Consider the following 15,222-nt stretch of genomic DNA (forward strand, 5'->3'; position numbering starts at 1 on the left):
ATACATAGATTTAGATGATGATAATTTTATTTGGAAAAACATATGACTTAAAGTGGTATGATCACTTGTAACTATCTTTTTTTTTTCCCATCTTACAAGGGACAGCAGTCGTTCGCCATTTGCTAGAATATTAATCACCACAGGCATGAGTGAGCCTTCCTCATCACAACACAGGGTGACAAGTGTTTACAGAGATATTCAGTATCTAATTCCACCCATACACTGTAATATTGTATTAACGTCTTGGGAAGAAAACTGGACCAGTCTTCTAGAAGGACAGCAAAACACACTTTGTCTGCCTTCATTTACTAGCTATGTATGCCCTCATAAACTGCAACAGTACAGATATTATTGGGAAATTAAAAAACAGCTAAAATAAAATAAAAAAACCTATGAAATACTATCTCCTAAAAACTCTCCTGCTTAAATCTTGGGCTTGGGCAATATGATCAATAGCATTTGCAGCATTGACCTTTTGACCTGGATGAGAGACTGCTATTGTGTTGTAGGAAGGGGCTTTACTTCCCAAATGTCATTAGCATTGTCCATTGTGACATTTGAAAATGCCTCCTGACAAGGCAGACATCCTTCGGTCATGACATTTGAGCCCTTCTAGAATGCTGACTTAGAGGTCTGCCCACTTCTCTCTTCGACTGGGGATGGGCATCACATCTCTCTCAATCAACAGAAATAAAACACAAGGGAATAAACGCAATGGTTATCCTTAAGCAAAACCGCTTATTAGTCAAATAGGTGTATTTCTTTCCCATTATTCCCCTCTAAAAAGTCAGTGGCCCCCTACACTGCCGCCAGGCACTTTCTCATTGAATACTCCAATAGAACTTGGATTTTCGACCTTCTCCGACCTCCTACACAAAGTGAAGAAACCACCAAAGGAAAATTGACCCTATACTCGCACGAGCATCAGTTACGCAATCGCTCCTTGCTCTAAAGCTTCTCCTAGAAGCTGCAATGCTCTCCACTGTGAGCAAACCACAGTTACTAGCAATGAGAAACACTCACTGTTTGCAGCGTCAGCTTTGCGGAATCTGCTCAGGTCAACATTGGGTGGTCTGTTGGGCTTGGGTGGAGGCGGGCCCAAGACAGACAGAGGAGGCAGAGGCTTCTGCTTGGGGCTTGCTGAATTCTTGTCTCCCTTTTCCTTCTCCTGACTTTGACCCCATGGTGTCCCTGCTGTCAGCTTGGAAGGGGCCTTAGGGAATCGGGCTGGTTCTTCCTGATTCATTTTATTCAGAAAGATGTTCTTTGTAACATCTGTTTTCCTATCTTCTTTTTTCTCTTCAGAGTTTCTGGAGGGCCCTGGGCTCCCTCTGTTTGCGGCAGGTTTCAGAACCACTCCAGGAAAGGGCGAACTTGACGTTCCGCTGTCCTTTTCCTCTGTGTCTTCCCTGGCTGGTTTGAAAGGGCCACCCTTGCCCTTGGCCCCCAGTGGCACTGGGGATCCTTTCTGGACAGCTGCATTTTTAGAGGTGCCTTCCTCGTCCTGAGAGTCCTCTGTACTCAGAGATGGCTTCTGGCCAAAGGTGTGTCTGGGAAATCGGGGTTTGGTGTCAGCATCTTGTGCCGCAGGCATGAACTTGCTCTTAGCTCCGGCCACCTTTGAGAACCCTGGCTTTACATCGTTTTCGGGTACCGGGGGAGTAGGCCCTGGCTTTGGTCCTGGCGTCCTTAAGTCCGACTCTTGGTTCAAATTGTGAAGCTTATTGCCAGAAGGTCGTAAAAACGCCGGTTTAGGATCTTCTTTAGTCAAACTGGTGGGTTTGGGGCTTACAGGTTTCAGAAACCCCGCTTTGATCTCGGGGTCTCTAGAAGCCGAGTTTGGCTGTGTTCCAAATCTTTGGTTCCCTCCACTAGGTTTTAAAAATGGGGGTTTGGGATCCTTGTCAGACTTTTCCTCATAGGTAGGTTTCGCTGCCAAGGGTGGTTTTGTGGTTCCAAACTTAGGCGTGTTGCTGGGTCCTGCGGGAGGACTGGCATTTCCTTGGTTGTCAAATAAATTCTTTCTTGCTTGTATTCCCGAAGGCGCGTTTTGGCCGGCAACTTTGAAAGGCCTGCTGTTGGTGGAGACCTCCTCTGTCGAGCTAGTCCCTGTGTTGAACTTCGCCATGAGGGACTTCACATCTGTTTTTCCATCCTACGAGCACAGGGAACAACAAAAGCCAGTTGAGAACCAGAAGTCTCACTTGCAATTTAAAATACTATACCTTTAAGGGCTTCCTGATCTGCGGCCAGAGTGCTGCAGTGTCGGGGTGCCGCTGATTGGCTGGCCAGCTATTGTAACATTTAAGTTCCTCTATGGCAAAATAAGTAGTGAGGTTTTTTTTTTTTTTTCTTTTTTTGAAAAAGGAGGGCTGTGGCTGTGCATAAACTTCTCTTTGTCACACAGGGACTCACTCGTTTGTGTTGAGGTTTCTCTGTCCCCTCACTGCCTGCCTACCTATCTCGTTGGGCTTACTCACGCCCCATATTTTTCCAGACTTTTGCTTCACTTGAAAAACATATGGAAGTGACCAACCAATGAATTCTTCCACATTTTACAGCTGAGACTCATGTGGAAACTGGACTTAAAAATGAAAGAAGACGTTGTGAATTTGGGCTCTATGCTTTGACCCAGCAAATCAATGTTAGCTTCACTGTGGCTGGCGAGAGCTTTCCTGTTCCTGTTGCATTTGAAGTCTGTCTGCTGTCGGGGAGATGCTACAGAGCATCCCAATCCTTCTGAAAGGAACGGGATGAGGTTTCCTCATCTATAAATGCAGAGTGCTACTGTGTGGCTGTATGCAGACTAACAGACCATGAGGTGGAAGCGTAGGCTTCTTTAGGGAAGGCAACAGACCAGCAGTAAGAACTAGCTGGGAGGTCTCATTTCCAGATCTTTCTCTCAGTCTTGTCTCTTCCATAATGACTTTTATCAGTTCCCTGAGGTCCTGCTTCACCTGCCCCTGTCACGAGAATTAGGAAATTACTCAGGAAAGACAGCAGACGTTCCCCTTTCTTTGTTAACATAGTCCAGTTTAACCTGGGACAATTAACAGTGTGTTCGCTCTTTCTTTAAAAAAAAAAAAAACCACGGAGCTTGAGCGGGGAATGTGGCTCAGTTGGGAGAGTATCTGCCTAGTATGCATGAAACCCTGGCTCAGATGCTTAGCATGAAATAGAAATAAAACAGGTGTGGGGTTACACTCTCCACGGCCAGCGTTTAGGAGGCCTGGGACAAGATCAGAAGTTTATGAATGTTAAAGTCATCCTTGACTACATAGCAAGTCTGAGACAGATACAAGACTCAGCTCCATGAGATCCTGCCTCAAAAAAAAAAAAAAAAAAAGTTAAAAGGCAGGAAGAAGCCCCTTGCTCAGTGCTCTGACTGAAGCTTCACAGAGAAAGCAGTATGAGATACTAGACCGAAGATGTAGCTCACTGATGGGCAGGTGTTCATCACGGGCGGGGTTCGGGGCTCAATCCTCAGTGCACAGTGTGTAGACATACACACATGCATTGCGCACACACAAGCATGCACAATGCAGACTCACAAAAGTTTGCTCTCTGGTTGCAAGGAAGTTTATTTCTAAAAACAAATTTTTTGATCCCTGTAGTTCTATAGAGGCATAATTTATAGTCTTTATGTATAATTTCATTGAGGATTATTAAAATCAAGGTGGAATAGCCAAGCGATTTAAGGACCTAGGCTTGGGAGCCAGGTGACAAGGAATAGCCATGAGCTTTCTTATCTCCTCGTGCAAACAATGCCATGGTGCTGCTCCAACGAGCATTAAATGAGTCCGCAGGGCAGGCAGGGTGTACAGTGTGAGAGAACACTCGCACATCAGACGGCTTCCTGTTTTTGTATAAAGAAGAAACCTTACCGAGATCATCTCTTCTCCCTCCTCCCTGCACTGCTGGGGAATTGAGCCCGGCTCTGCCAATCGGCTTCGCGCCTTACACAGTAGAGGGGAAAAACCTTGAAATACCCCTGGCCATTGTCAAACACCATGCTTATTTTTAGCTTGGAAAATATGGAAGTTGTGGATGTATGGTGGAAACTTTAGTCTCGCCTGCTAATCTGGATCCAGGAGACCTTGCAAGTGTCTGAGCTAACAGAGGTCTGGGCCTTGAAGCTATCTGACTGAGGCACAAACCTTGGCTTCACTATGTAGCATGGCATCGAGCAAGTTGTTGACTTTTCTGATCTGCTTTCTTAATCTCAGAAATCGGAACTCTAATCCCACTTGTCACTCTGTTTTTGTTTGTTTTGGCAAAGATTAAATGGGTTAATACAAGTGGTTGGTATTTAGCTCAGTGGTAGAGTAACTTGCTTAGCAAACACAAGGCCTTAAGTTTGGTCCTTAGCTCTGAACAAACAAAAAAATATATAAATAAATGGATTAAGAATTGAATGCAACACTTAACCACTGATTTTTTCTGCTACCATAATTGTTTCTAATTCATTCATAATATAGCATTGTCTTTTCCAGATAGAGTCAAAATTGAATTATTTGCACTAATGTATCTTCAAATAAACACACTCATCAATTACGCACAGAGTTATGGTGTTTGAGTCTGAGTCACTGTCCTCTTGAGCGTTTTCAGTGGATGCTGAAAGATGGGGAGGGAGGAGTGACGGGTTCCTCTGTGGGACCCTTGAAGAAACAGTGAGTGTAGCCAGGCTCCCTGGTGTGTTTGGCACATCAACAACCTGAACTACACAAGAGAGTCAGCTCTCTCCTCGCACTGTATGGCTCCTGGGCACTGAACTCAGGCCATTTGGCTTGCTGACAGGCATTTTACCTACTGAACCATCTCATCAGCTCCCCAATCCCCTTTTAAAGTAAAAACAATGTATAAATATTCAATTTGTAATGAAACCAGAATGCAAGACTATTAATGTTTAATCATTGTTGTCCTCTTTCATCAATGACAAAAAAATCTAGCTATTCATGTTAAAATTGAAGCTAAGGGTTGATAACCTTAGATGATTAGCTTAGTAAAAATGCCACAGTCAGACCAAAGGAAGTGTGAGTGTCAGGTAAGTTCTCTACTACTGAGCCACATCACAAGTGCTTGCATAGATTTTAAAGTGCAAAAGAAATAAAAGATCTCGGAATGATAGATAACAAATAAAAATCAAAAGTAACTTGGAAGCTCAATTTTGACCTTGTTAAGATGTGTTCACCATTCTTGGGATTAAAGCAAGAGGAGAATGAATCATCTCTGTGGGTGTTGTTATTCCTTCCTAGGCAAAATGCACAAAAGAAAAAAAATGCCTTACTGTTATGGTCTATAATGTGCTTAATCCCTGGAAACATAAATTAATAATAACCATTTATGCGATTTTTTAAGAAGTTCGTCGATAATTTTTAGATTGTGGGGCATGTCTTCCCTCTTTTGTTGGTACGTTGACTCTCTTGCTCTGAATCCTGATTCTTCTCACTGGCCACCATTCTTTCTTACTCCTGGCGTGATCGCCAATATCAGGACCACAAATACAGTGGTGTTTTAGGACAACCTGAGGCTGTGAGGGGCTCATGCATAATGAAAAAAAAAAAAAAAACCTCTGGGAATCCAGTTGTAGTCCTTTCCACGGTTTACCTGATTACACACAAGGAGCAGGAAGTCGGAGAGAGCAAGGACAGGAAAGGCCCAGCTTTCATGCTGGTGATAATGATGCCACTCTGCCAAAGACTGGCTGTAAGGCAATTAAACACAGAGAAAACAGAAACCCTTCCCCAACCTGCAAAAGTTCTCCATCTTGAAGTAGAAAGCAAGTCATTGAAATGTAATGGATTCAAGCAGATCAAACTAACGTAGAGAAATAGCTTTCGGGCACAGTGGTTTGCTTTGTAGAAGAAAGACAATGACAGATAGATTTTGTATAACCAATCCCTTCTCTCTTCCCAACACATGTGCACAGACACTCACACCCAACATGAATCATGCATATGCACACATGTGTATGCACACTAACACACACATTCACGAAGCAGAATGCTGTCTCTTCTCCTTGAAGGTATTTCATCTGGTTTACCTGGTACACATGGAAGAATGTATTTTTTTAATCTTAAAATAAATATTCTTGAAACTCCTTATTATCAGCAATTACCCAATAAAGTTATAAAGTTAGAGGTAGTGGAAGATGAAAATATAATACTTATGATAAAACCCTAAACAAAACCGGGCGGTGGTGGCGCACGCCTTTAATCCCAGCACTTGGGAGGCAGAGGCAGGCGGATCTCTGGGAGTTCGAGGCCAGCCTGGTCTACATGAGCTAGTTCCAGGACAGGCACCAAAGCTACAGAGAAACCCTGTCTCGAAAAACCAAAAAAAAAAAAAAAAACCCTAAACAAATACGAAGATGGTAAGCCCAAGTATAGACCAACAGACATACAAAGAGATTTATTTCCCTCCAACAGCATTGCAAAAACATTTAGCTCATGATAATTTGCATATTTAGTGTGTACACTGTCTACTTGGTGAGACGTAAAAGCAAGGACCTGATTTTACTTTCCTTCCCTCGTTAGGAACATGTCTCCTCCCATGCAAACATCCCCTTCAGGCCTGGAACTTTCTCCCACAATATGCATTAAATACACCCACTGATGGACTGAATCAACTTGATTTTCTCTGTGACTCATCCACAGAGAAGCTGGAAAATTATTTCTTCACTTCTTGGTTGACCTCAGCCACGAATCCGTTCTTACATCTCCATCCCATAGCAAAAAGACTGTAGTGGGTTCCAGTCAGCTGAACTTCTGAGGCTGGAGTGAGTGCAAGGCCCCTTCTCAACAGGATGTGGGAACTTGTCTCTCACCGCAAACTTAAGTTCCTGAGAGCAGGAGCTGAGTGCTTCAGAGGGCAGGGCATTGGTGGGAGGAGCTGGTAGCAGAAAGCAGTGACAGCCTTAGTTGCGACAATCCTTTCTACACATGAAGGTGGATGTGCTTTTTTTGATATCTCTCCAGCCAGCAATGTCTTATCCTCAGTGGCTTACACTTTGAGGGAAAATGTCCCATGAAGAATACAACTGGCACCCGTGGGCTCTCCCAAGGCTGTGTGTGTTTGTCTATTTCTTTATGGTGGGTTGGCCTGAATACGCTGGCAGGAAACTTGTGTGGGTATCACACTGCAGCATTGGTTCTAATGCTACCTACCCAAAGCACCTGTTATTGTTTTTTTTTTGTTTTTTTTTTTTTTTTTTTTTTTTTTTTTTTTTTGGTTTTGGAGCCTGTCCTGGAACTAGCTCTTGTAGACCAGGCTGGTCTCGAACTCACAGAGATCCGCCTGCCTCTGCCTCCCAAGTGCTGGGATTAAAGGCGTGCGCCACCACCGCCCGGCTTCCAAAGCACCTGTTAAAACCAGAATCTTTCTCTTGTTTCTGCTTTGTAAATGGGGAGCGGGGGAAGCAAGAGACTTTAGCAAGCCATAAGGCCCTGATCTCAACTGCCTTGCTTTGTCAAAGTGGCAATCAGCAGGATTTTCATATGCTTCCTCAAAGACTAGGATGTCTTCTTGATGTGAGCAGAGATGGGATGCAGAGAACACAGAGGATGGTAGTATAGATTCTATAGATACTATAGAACAATGAACAGTCCTAAAATTGCTTGTTTTGCTTTTCTAACCTATATACGTGTGTGGGCATAAATAATAAAATGACGTATATTACAGCAAACTCAGCCTACATCAGCTTAGCATTTTTCAAGTTCCTTTAGCTTACATTATCAAAGTGTATGAAATTCAAAGATTGTCCTTGAAGAATTTACATTTTAACTATTGAGATAATTGAGATAATTGTAAAAAGTTTTTACACATATGTTTTACATTATTTGGTTCTTGGGGGATTACTGTTTATTCTATAATACAGGATAAGTCCTTCTGTTTTTTCCTGTGTCTCCAATTGTCTTAGCTTTCTGTTACTCTTTCTTGTGATTGCTCACTAAAACCAGCAGGAGAAAATTCAGTTTGTTGAATACATATAAACATCCTATTGACTCAGAAGCTCAGCTGAGGCGAGAGATCTGCTCAGATGGCAACGCACTGACTGAGACAGGCGGCAACTGCTACTCATGGCGGGGGGGGGGGGGGGGGGGGGAGGAATTCAGAGTGTTAAGCTAGGTAAACAACAGAAGTGTGAGGAAAGTTCCAGAGCAGAAACAGATGGTATTTTGAGCTATTACTTCCCAGGCATTTCCTACCTCATTCCATTCTGTCTCTTCCCCTTCACATGCAGTGTTTAATGTCATCTTTCAATGATACGATCACCAATCACCTTCAATGACACCTCTAGTGTTAGCCTTCAGTAACACAATCACCTGACACCTCTTGCTCTCCCCCCCCCCCCTCCAGTGACAAGTCTCTGAGGAGCTTGGCTGCTTCCTTCTCCTTTGGTGTCATAGAGTTCTTCACTGAACCACGCCCTTTCTCATTAAAATTGTGATGCTCTCTGTTTCACACTTCCCATGGTAGACATCTTACTCTTTGTACCTTGCCATCCTCTTTCCCTCACCTTTCTGGGGGACTTCATGACTTCATCTGCTTAGGGTTCTCATTCCTTCACTCACTAATTCAATCATTCATTTATTCATCAAACATCCATCCATCCATCCATCCATCCATCCATCCATCCATCCATCCATCCAGATAGTGGTTCGTCCTACTTGAGAGTTCTAGATATTCATTGTGTACACTCTGAATTTAGTGTATCTCACTTTGACACTCCTTAGTTTGTTACCTGTTTTTTATTCCAGGGTATGAATCACCTCAATTTACTCCTATATTTAGCAAAAGTTTATGTATTCTGGTGTCTTATTGCTAATTCTATGATTGGGAAGAATAATTACATTATTAAGTGTACGATTTTATATACAAGAGAAGGAAAATTCTGGACTATGCTATCATATAACCTATGAGGACACTTTGATTCACTTAGGTGAACCAAACCAGTCACTTAGAAACTAGCATTCTGTGGTTCCATTCACATGAGGTACCCAGTGTAGCTGAACTCACACAGGCAGGGAGGCTGCCAGAAGCTGGGGAGGAAAGGAATGGGGAGGTAATTCTTAATAGATGCCCAGTTTCAGATGGGAAACATTAAATGTTCCTAGAGATGGTGAGGGCTGCACTACAATGTGACTATATGTGATACAGAATTGTAGACTTTACACAGCCTTAAATTCCTATTGAAATACACACACACACTCTCTCTCCTCTCTCTCCCCCCTCATTCACACACACACACACACACACACACACACACACACACACACACACTTCTTTCTCTCCCCCCTCATTCACACATATACACAAAACACACACACACAATTGGACTGGGCAAATGCCTCAGTGCTTAAAATGCTTCCTCCTCAACCTGAGGAACTATATAAAGTCTGGATGGGATTGGTGGCTACCTGTAATTTCAGCCTTGGAAGGCAAAGGCGGGGGGGAATCCCTAGAGCAAGCTAGGTATTGAGACCAGCCCCACTTTTAAGCTCTGGGTTCAATTGTGAGACTAACTCAATGAATAAGATCGAAGAGCTCTGGAGTATGAATCTCTGATTCCCCACTAGCCTTAAATTCCTATTGAAACTCTCTCTCTCTCTCTCTCTCTCTCTCTCTCTCTCTCTCTGTCTCTCTGTCTCTCTGTCTCTCTCTCTCTTTCTCTCCGCTCTCTCCCCCCTCATTCACACATACACACAACACACACACACACACTCTCTTATTTCTCTTCCCCTTCTCATTCACACATACACAAAACACATACACATTTACACAAATGAAAAAGGAAAAAATGTCAAATTTTCTGTTAACTATGTTTTACAACCACACAAAAATTCAGTAAGGTTAGTTAAAATCAGGGCTTGGAGAAGTGTTAAATCAAATGTGATGTAATAGATAATATTGCGTCAATGTCAAATACTAGTATGGATAAGGCAAACAAGAAACTATTAGAGTGGTATAAAGATGACTTTAAATGACCAAAGTTGTTGGCCAACATAGCAAATACAGGTATTTTGGATGGTGTCCTGTGACATGAGGACATCTGAGGATAGGAAGCACAGATAGGGGGTGGCAGCATCATCTTGAGGACTCTTCCTTCCTTCCTTCCTCCCTCCCTTCCCTCTTTCTTTTCTTTGTTTCCTCCCCTCTTTCTTTCTTTTTTCTTTCATTTCTCTTTAGTGTCAAAACATTATGGAAGCATCTGGTTGACCTTCAGTGCTTCTGGTGAAGCAGAATTGAGCTCCTGGGATTATAGGAGTGTCACCCCAAACCCACAAATCTAATAGAAGATAGTGGTGGAAGTCCAAAGACAGAAACCAAATCATGGGGAAATGGAGTGGAACTTGGGAACCAGATCTAAAGAAGGATGGAGGATATAGAAACCAACTAATTTCACAAGGCACTTGGCAAAAAGACCGCGATGCCAGCATGGTCTGATGTGACCAGCTAAAGGACCGAGCCATTGGAACTTGGTTCTGTCTGACACCCTGACTTAAGACTACCTTCTGTTGTTATAAGTCACAGTCATAGTACTTTGTAATAGAAATCACTAGAAACCAAAACATGTACCATCATCTGAAATCCCTTGTGCTAGGTTTCTATGAGATTCGAAGTACTTAAACAGATGACGTTTAGAAAAGAAGGGCAGGAAGGGTTCTTCTTGTGATTGCATTACAGGGTCACCATTTATTGCTGTCCTTTTCTCCCCAGGTGGCATCCAGCTGTGTTTAGTGATTAGTGACAAGCAGCAGGGGGACTTGGCCTGTCCAAGCCAGGTCATAGGCTATTCTGGCCTGTAGTCAGGAAGCTTGCCCCAGCAAGCCAGTTATTCGAGTGAGTCAGTTACTATACTGTTGCTGCAACAAGAGACCGGAAGAAAACGGCAGCTCAGGGAAAAGAAAGAAAGGCTTATTTTGGTTTATGGTTTTTGAAGGTATAGTCTACCATGGCTAAGAAGTTATGCCGGCAGGAGGATGAGGCATCTGGTCACATTATACCCGCATGCTGAATGCCTGTGCTCGGCTCAACTTCCATCTTTTTTGGTGGTTGGGGCTCTCAGCCCACAGAATGGTCCCCTCTCAATCTGGGCTAGGTCCTTCCACATCGATTAACCTAACACTTATATATCTCCAGAGATTTGTTTCCATGGTGACTCTGAATGTCATTCAGATCACAGCTAAGATTAACCACCAACCAAAGAATATGCTGAGCTTATACAGACTCATGGCTTTCCTGACTTCCTGTTTCTGCAACTAGGCTGGTTAGCAGAGTTACATGAGCAGGGTGAATCTGGGGCTTTCCGCATTACCAGAGAATTCCCAGACTAGCTTCTGATATGAAAATATCTTTTGACTTCTACCATTTCCTACTGGCTTCTTATATCTACATGGACACATCCTTGATTTGCTCTGGCGATTGGGGCAGAGGCTGTTCCAATGCTTCCTCTCATACTCAGCAACTGTAGAGTAATTAAGAACAACCTTAGCCCTGAGCTTTAGTCACAAGCAAGGAGGTAAAATTGGGCCTTACAGCTAACCCAGTCGAATTGGTGGCCCTAGCATTGAGTCACGGTGTCTGAGAAAGAAACAAAGCCTTAAACATGTGGCCACAGTTTTACGGAAAAGTAGCAGAGTAAGGGACTTGTCCTGATGCCCCCCAGGACCTCAGTCTGTGTCTCTATCTTGCTCTCCTGCCCTCCTCAGTGTGGTATTGAACCTCACTCTGCAGCTCTGTCTTGTACACACACTCTGCTCCTCACTGTGGGACTGGTAGCTTCACTGACAGCAAATAAACTTGTGGGTGCTGGGCCAGGAGATTTTGGGGCATCACCTAACAAATATAAACTTAATTCAATAAAGCGATTGAGGCGCAGACATCCCATTCATTTACCCACTGCTCACAGACGGCACCTGGTCTAACAAACCAAACAGCTCTTACCAATCTCGGTAGCCAGAGAGGGACCAAACCTTCTAATGAGACACGGTTTACTTTCTCTGTGTTCTTGTTGTTAGAAACATGGCCTCAGAGGCAGCTCCCAGCACCATCTCAGACAAATGCATAACTCAGGCACATCCCTGAACTTCCCTGCCTTGGTAACTTCTGAAAACAACATCCAAATTGCTGAGACCTTCCCAGCCATCATGTGCACTTAGGCTTTGGGCCACTAGATGTCAGCATACCCGCTCTGTGAGGCGGTATCAACTTTCAGGACCAGCATTTCTCCTCTGGAGGGAAGTGGAGAGAGGGTCTTCTGATTCCCAGGAAGAAATGTGTGTGGTGTGTGTGTGTGTGTTATGAACCAAATGGAAGTTAAGGAGATGGAAATGACAAGGAAGTAGAACTGACTTCAACCTGCGAAAGTGATGTACGTCCCTACCTTTCTTTCCTCTTTTTGAAATACCCTGCCAGCTCTCTCACAGGGTTCCTGGAACTGGCTACAATTCCTTGGATAGGAATGATTGCCTTGAGGAGAGCATTTTAAAGATGGGATTAGGTTGGAAAGAACAAGTCACCCCTTTGCCTGTTGTCTGTTGCTCGTTTCTTGGGACATTAGACTCATTGTGTGCCTGATCTCATATACGTATGTGTTGATGTATGTGTCTCCTCAGACAGTTTCCCTCCTAGCAGGAAGAGAGCGGCTGTATCTACCTATGGCTTTGCTTGTGGGACAACAGAGTCTTTATTTTTCTACACAAGCAAACTTGTACCTGATGCCAATATATTTTATACAACAAGTACCAATAACTTAATGCTACCTATTAGTACTCAATATGTAACTTTATCCCCACAACAAACCCACGAGGCCAGAATAATCATTACATCCATTTGTTTCTTTCTTTCTTTCTTTCTTTCTTTTTTTTTTATTTTCGAGACAGGGTTTCTCCGTAGCTTTTTGGTTCCTGTCCTAGAACTAGCTCTTGTAGACCAGGCTGGCCTCAAACTCATAAAGATCTGCCTGCTTCTGCCTCCCGAGTGCTGGGATTAAAGGCGGCATCCATTTGTTAAAGAAGAAGACTTACAGACATCATATGGCCCTTTCAGAGTTACATGGCAATAGGAGCAGAGTCTAAAGTCCATTCTCTTTTAATGACTCCACTATAAATCTAGTATAGGGGGGGGGGAGGGGGAACAGCCTAATACATTCTTCAAAAGCAACAGCCGCACATGCAAGAGAACCAAAGCTTGCGACCCAAACCCGTAGTTACTGGCCATTCTCAACATCTTCCTTGGCTGACTTGTAGCTGTTAGTCATTATCTTTCCAGTGTGCCAGGGCCTCCTTGGAGAAGGAGGGTCATGGCTATGGCTTCTTTCCTTTGTCGTTGTGGGAATCTCACAGAAACACCATGCTCTGCCATATCTTAAAGTCTGAAGGAAACCGAATGTAGTTCCCCCTGCCCCCATCAGCAGGACAAACCCACATTTGTTAAGCGCGAGAATGAGGGAATGAGGCAAGTCGTTGGTGCCCGGCTCTGCAGGCGGTAGGATCGTGCCTCTGGCTCTGTTGCAAGGCTAGAGGTTTGCAAGGCACAAGAGACCCATCCAGTCACAGCTAGGGATAGACGCATTCCCAGCTGTCTTTTCTATCTGCTTTTCTCCCTCCTAGCTAAGATACAGCTGAGATTTAGCATCTGATGTCCATCTCCTCTCCTGTTTTCCAACAGAACGTGTCTTTCTCTCACTCAGCCAGGACAATCTGTCCTGCCAGAATCTAGAGGTGGCATCATTCCCTGCTGTAAAAGTCCATGCACTGATGTGAGAGATGAGACCTGGGCATCCTTGTTATCTGGTTGCTGCAGAAGAAGGTAGGAAGGCAACTAGGCTCAGTTAGTGGGTTTTCCTGGGGGCCATGCCTCGGCTTCCCCCGCTTTTAGCTGCTGTGTCTGTCCTGCATACAAACACCAAGAAATAGCGGCACGTTCTGATGCCTGGCAGGGCTGTGTGTAGGGGAATGGTTGGATGAGCTGCCCCTTCCTCCCTGTGCCAGGCTGACACACAGAAAAGTTTACTTACGCCCTCAGGATGTTGAGCAAGAAGGGGAAAAGACGGGAACTGAAAAGTGTCTATTCAGCCCATCTACTTCTGCTGACCTTCCCACCAAGCATGTGATATTCAAAAGAGTGAAAGCAAAGCTCCAGCGGCCACCATTGTACAAGAGGGCGAGGACTCAGCGAGGATTTTGTTCCCAAGATCTGTCTGTACTCCCGGACCTGTCACTTTGTGGTGGAGGCCGAATTGTACTCTTGATTGGGAAAGTCCCGCCAACTAACGTGTGCAATACTTGGGGCCTAACTCTGGCTGTGGTCTAGAGATGAAATGGGGTGCGTGTAGGCAGCATGTACGCTGGAGAGCCCCATGGACTCACTTCTAATGTTCTTGTGATATTTCAAACTCAGAGGCAAACAAGGTCCTAGATGATAATCTTTGGTAAGAAACTATCGTCAGGATTTTACAAATTTCACTTAATTTCTTTCTTCATTCGTGATCTTAAGGACAAACATGAAAATCAAGAACTATCCCGAGCCCAGTGAACAGGGCTGTGTTTTTCTTCATGGCTATGACCATGTAGAGGTCCCTTCAGGGAGGTCTGTCCTTTATAGGTTAGTGAACCACACAGCCCACTTGCCCTCTCTGGTCAGTGACCTGTTTCAGACAGATCTCCTTTATTAATTTGTTTATTTATTTATTTTATTTTATTTCATTTTTTTTTTTTTGAGACAGGGTTTCTCTGTAGCTTTGGAGCCTATCCTGGAACTAGCTCTTGTAGACCAGGCTGACCTCAAACTCACAAAGATCCACTTCTCTCTGCCTCTCCAGTGCTGGGATTAGAGGTACCTGCCATCACAGACAACTCTCAAAACAGGAGAATTTCTTACATTTTAAAAAGGACTGTAAAATGAACAAACAAACAAAATAGAGTGGAAGTTACTCCTTCCCTCTGTGTTCCCCATCAGTTGTCAGACACGATCCTTTTCTTGTTCTTTCTAAGGAAACTGAGAGCTACACTCATGGGGCTGATGTTCCTCCACAGGGTGCATTTGGGGTTCTTTACCCTCATAAAACATCCCTTTAGTGTGGCGTTTTGACACCTCCTGGGCTGTAGCAGTCTGAAAATGAATTTTGTTTGCACACTCGATGTGGAAAAGGGAGAGTGCCTCCACTGTGAGTCTTTCAGGATAACATGTAGCCGTAGCACTTCCTCCTCCATCAAGAAA

General features: G+C 44.0%; 1 protein-coding gene across 5 annotated transcripts in view; it reads right to left on the reverse strand.

Annotated features, from left to right (window-relative positions):
* The window catches only part of Fyb1 (FYN binding protein 1), a 130,603-nt gene that overhangs the window by 76,734 nt on the left and 38,647 nt on the right, over positions 1 to 15,222 (reverse strand). For all 5 annotated transcript variants that reach the window (XM_057790180.1, XM_057790178.1, XM_057790179.1 and 2 more), the window contains exon 2: positions 1,024 to 2,155. In XM_057790180.1, the coding sequence (XP_057646163.1) occupies positions 1,024 to 2,155 (1,132 nt within the window). The remainder of the gene's footprint in view (positions 1 to 1,023; positions 2,156 to 15,222) is intronic.

Source organism: Chionomys nivalis, chromosome 15 (assembly GCF_950005125.1).
Source record: "Chionomys nivalis chromosome 15, mChiNiv1.1, whole genome shotgun sequence".
Taxonomy (NCBI): Eukaryota; Metazoa; Chordata; class Mammalia; order Rodentia; family Cricetidae; genus Chionomys; species Chionomys nivalis.